Genomic DNA, 3,378 nt, shown 5'->3' on the forward strand with positions numbered 1-3,378 from the left:
TGGTGAAGATTATATGGGGGTTGATGGCTAACTTGAGATAAAAACAGGAAATTGTCTGAAAATAGCTTCTGTGTCTTATTACAGAGATGCAATCATCAACCATTATGAAATGTTACAGATCAATTTCAATCAAAAATGTGAATCTGAGGCTAACTTGTAATCAACAATAAAAAACAGGTTTTCTATCTGGAGTCTTTTATTTTATTTTATTTTATTGTATTTTATTTTATTTTAAGTGGTGTAAGAAAATCAGAAATTGAGTTTAGTACTCCATTTAGCTCATTTTCAACCCCTAGAAACCATAACTGCTTTCCACTTTCAAAAAACAAACAAACATAAAAATCATTTTATGCATACATCATTTTATATGTATCAGTTACAGATAATGATGAATGTTGCCCAGCCTTAAATGCAGAAGTGACAGAATGATCTATACATATTCCTACAAATGAATTATTCATCATTAACCAGCCTTATATAATTTATTATGTCGTTGTCTTGTTTTAGGCTCTCTACATCCTGGAAGTATTGATGGCAGAATAAGTGCTGAAGTTAGAACTCTGGGTTTTCTTCTTCTTCTTCTTTGGTCTCTGTGATGCCTGACGGATTTCCACTGCAGCATAACCCATATCTTCATCCTAAAAAAAAAAATCGACATTTATTTTTTTCAGAATTATGCTTTTCGTACAAGTGAAATGCCATGATTTATTCTATCCTAAATTACACTTACCTGATTCAGTCCTGTTTGAGGTCTTTGCTGATCAACTTGAAGTTCTTTAGCTGCACAAATCAGTACAACATCACTACAACATTTTACACCCAGACATTAACACGTTGAGCTTAAAAAGTGAGATCAACATGAATTACCTTTTTTCTGACAGAGGTGATAAACCAGAAGCGAGGAGAGAAGAGAGGAGAGGACAGCAAAAGCTGGACACAGAGAGAACAGCAGCACACAGCATACACCACATTCTTGTGGAGTCTCAGGGTGATGAGGCTCGCTGGAGTCTGAATCAAAAACAGTTGTGTCGATTAACTTCATAAAACACTGATCACACCAGAAACATCAAAATGAAAACATGATTGTGGGTAAAAGTGTAATAACGTTTCCATGACCCCAGGTACCAGGAATCCCAAGAATGAAAAAATGTTGGATTCAAATCAATTTCAGTTTAAGTTTCAATAAAACCTACAAAAAAATAGTTGGCATTATATTTTTCTGCAAACCATGGGTATGTTATATTTGCACATTATTATGTTGTTGATTAAAACTTACACTAAAACTTACATTTCAACAATGCTGTGGTTAATGTGTTGTTAGGTTTAGACACAAAACCACCTGGTTATGGCTAGGCAAAGATCATATTTTGGCTGAAAGTACCTGGGTTTTTTGGACATAAACAGCAATGTCTTGGTAAAAACCAACACTTTTTGTTACATTATCTCAGCTGGAAAAACAGCAACGAGGGGGCTGAATAGCCGCTGGGAACACAGCAATGACTCGCTAAAAACCAACTGGTTTTATTGTTTGTGGGTCGTGAACAGTGGTCTGCAGCTTGGTTCTTCTGCCATCCACCATCACCTCCCCCTCCACATGACAAAGTCAGCTCATATATTATGTCACTTTAGATATGTATGTGACATGCTAATGTAATGTGCTTATTGTTTGCAGAAACATACAATGCCAACATTTTCTTCTGGCAACTGGGTTGGAAAGTTTTCATTGAGCAGAAAAAAAATATATTCTGCACTGACATTACTATTTGTCCTGCCCAAGACCCATGCTCTGTGTTGATCCTGCCTGGTTTCAGAATTGCATTAAAGAAATATCCATTCTCATTTGAATAATGTCTCTGGTTTATCAGATTTTTTAGCTCATTTGATCATTAAGTGCAAAGTGCAACCTTTAAACCTGTTTTAATCTTTTGTATTAGATTTCAAAAGTAAAATCATTCAAAAACTCACTATGCATAAAACTACAAAGAAAATCTTGGGCGCATATTAAATGATGACTTGCAACACTTCAGATACATGCAGTTTGGGAAGAATTATTCATAAAAAGCATTATACACCATTTCACTCCAGATGGAGGTTTGTGATGCACAAAGCCTTCACATACAGTAGGCTATATGTTACATTGTTATTAATATAAGTCTGCAACACCTGGACAGATTTTCCTGCCACAAGATGTTAATTTAGTCGAATGAAACATTCACTGAAACCATATAAATATTTCAGGCACAAAGAAAATTCAGACTGGCATACTCACTGAATATGATCCTTGTTGTGATGTTGCCGTATCTGTAAATAGTTCTGGATGTAATGAATTCTTTATCCTCCACCTTGGTCTGTTCAGTTCCACAGTAGTAGAGACCCTCATCAGAGTGAGTGATGTTCATGATCAGCAGGTCATAGGACGCAGAAGAAAAGTTTCTCACAAATTGAAAACGAGGGAAATTTTTCAGGAGACCATTTTCAGAGTTGACCATCTTCGAAATGAGTTTTACTGGAAGGTCAAGAGAAGGCTGGTTCTCATGAGAACAGTTCCTGTACCACACTATGTATAATCCAATTGATAATTTGCAGTCACAGTAGAGAGTGATGCTGTCTCCTGGTCTGACTGTCACGTCCAACACTGATCCAGAGGTCCAGTGGTAACTGCAGGATACAACTGGAAAATAAAATATCAACCACAAAAGGAAATTTACATGTGATGAGTGTAACAGTGTTTGATAACACACCAAATGCAAGTTACTGTTAAATACAACAATGCTGAGAATGTACAGTAGCTGTGTATTCACTATCAAAATAGATCCAATAAACTATGTAAGTCCTTAAAAAGTTTATTAAAAAAATTACCAAGGAGAATGACTGGAAAAATATGTAGCCCATCCATGTGTAATGATGGCCTGATGTTGAAAGACAATCAAATGGGTTTTTCTACCGGATGTCATGACTTGCACAGACTTTTCCATCAAAGGAAATGTACAGTATGATTGGCTAGTTAAATGGAGCATTTTCCTCTGTGGTTGTTTTCTATTGGTGTGATGCTGTGATGATGATAAGTGATGTTCTCAGGGGTGTCAAACTCATTTTAGTTCATGGGCCACGTGCAGCCCAATTTGATCACAAGATTGCCGGCTATTGCAAAATTACCCATTAAAACACCTAAATATTTTCATATTTCTTTTAGTGTGATGAAGTACAGATACATTCTGAATATGTTCATCCACTTACAAAGCAGATGATGAACAGCCTGAGTCTAAAAAGAGAGTGCAGAAAAGTGGAGTGTAGGTGGTAAACTACAAAATTGGATGTTCATTTTGAAAAAGTAGTTTATAAACAAATTGTTCAGGTCTTGGACAACAACAACATCTA

General features: G+C 35.9%; 1 protein-coding gene across 1 annotated transcript; it reads right to left on the minus strand.

The window, feature by feature from the left end:
- Nucleotides 1-297: 297 nt before the first annotated feature.
- On the minus strand, nt 298-3,018 carry LOC125886617 (uncharacterized). The gene is made up of 5 exons (XM_049572950.1): nt 2,860-3,018; nt 2,270-2,671; nt 868-1,008; nt 731-780; nt 298-638 (listed from the first exon to the last, which is right to left on the minus strand). The coding sequence occupies exons 1-5, from the start codon at nt 2,894-2,896 to the stop codon at nt 513-515; spliced, it is 756 nt and encodes a 251-aa protein (XP_049428907.1). The 5' UTR covers nt 2,897-3,018; the 3' UTR covers nt 298-512.
- Between the last annotated feature and the right edge of the window lie 360 nt (nt 3,019-3,378).

This window comes from Epinephelus fuscoguttatus, linkage group LG3 (genome assembly GCF_011397635.1).
Source record: "Epinephelus fuscoguttatus linkage group LG3, E.fuscoguttatus.final_Chr_v1".
Classification (NCBI taxonomy): domain Eukaryota; kingdom Metazoa; phylum Chordata; class Actinopteri; order Perciformes; family Serranidae; genus Epinephelus; species Epinephelus fuscoguttatus.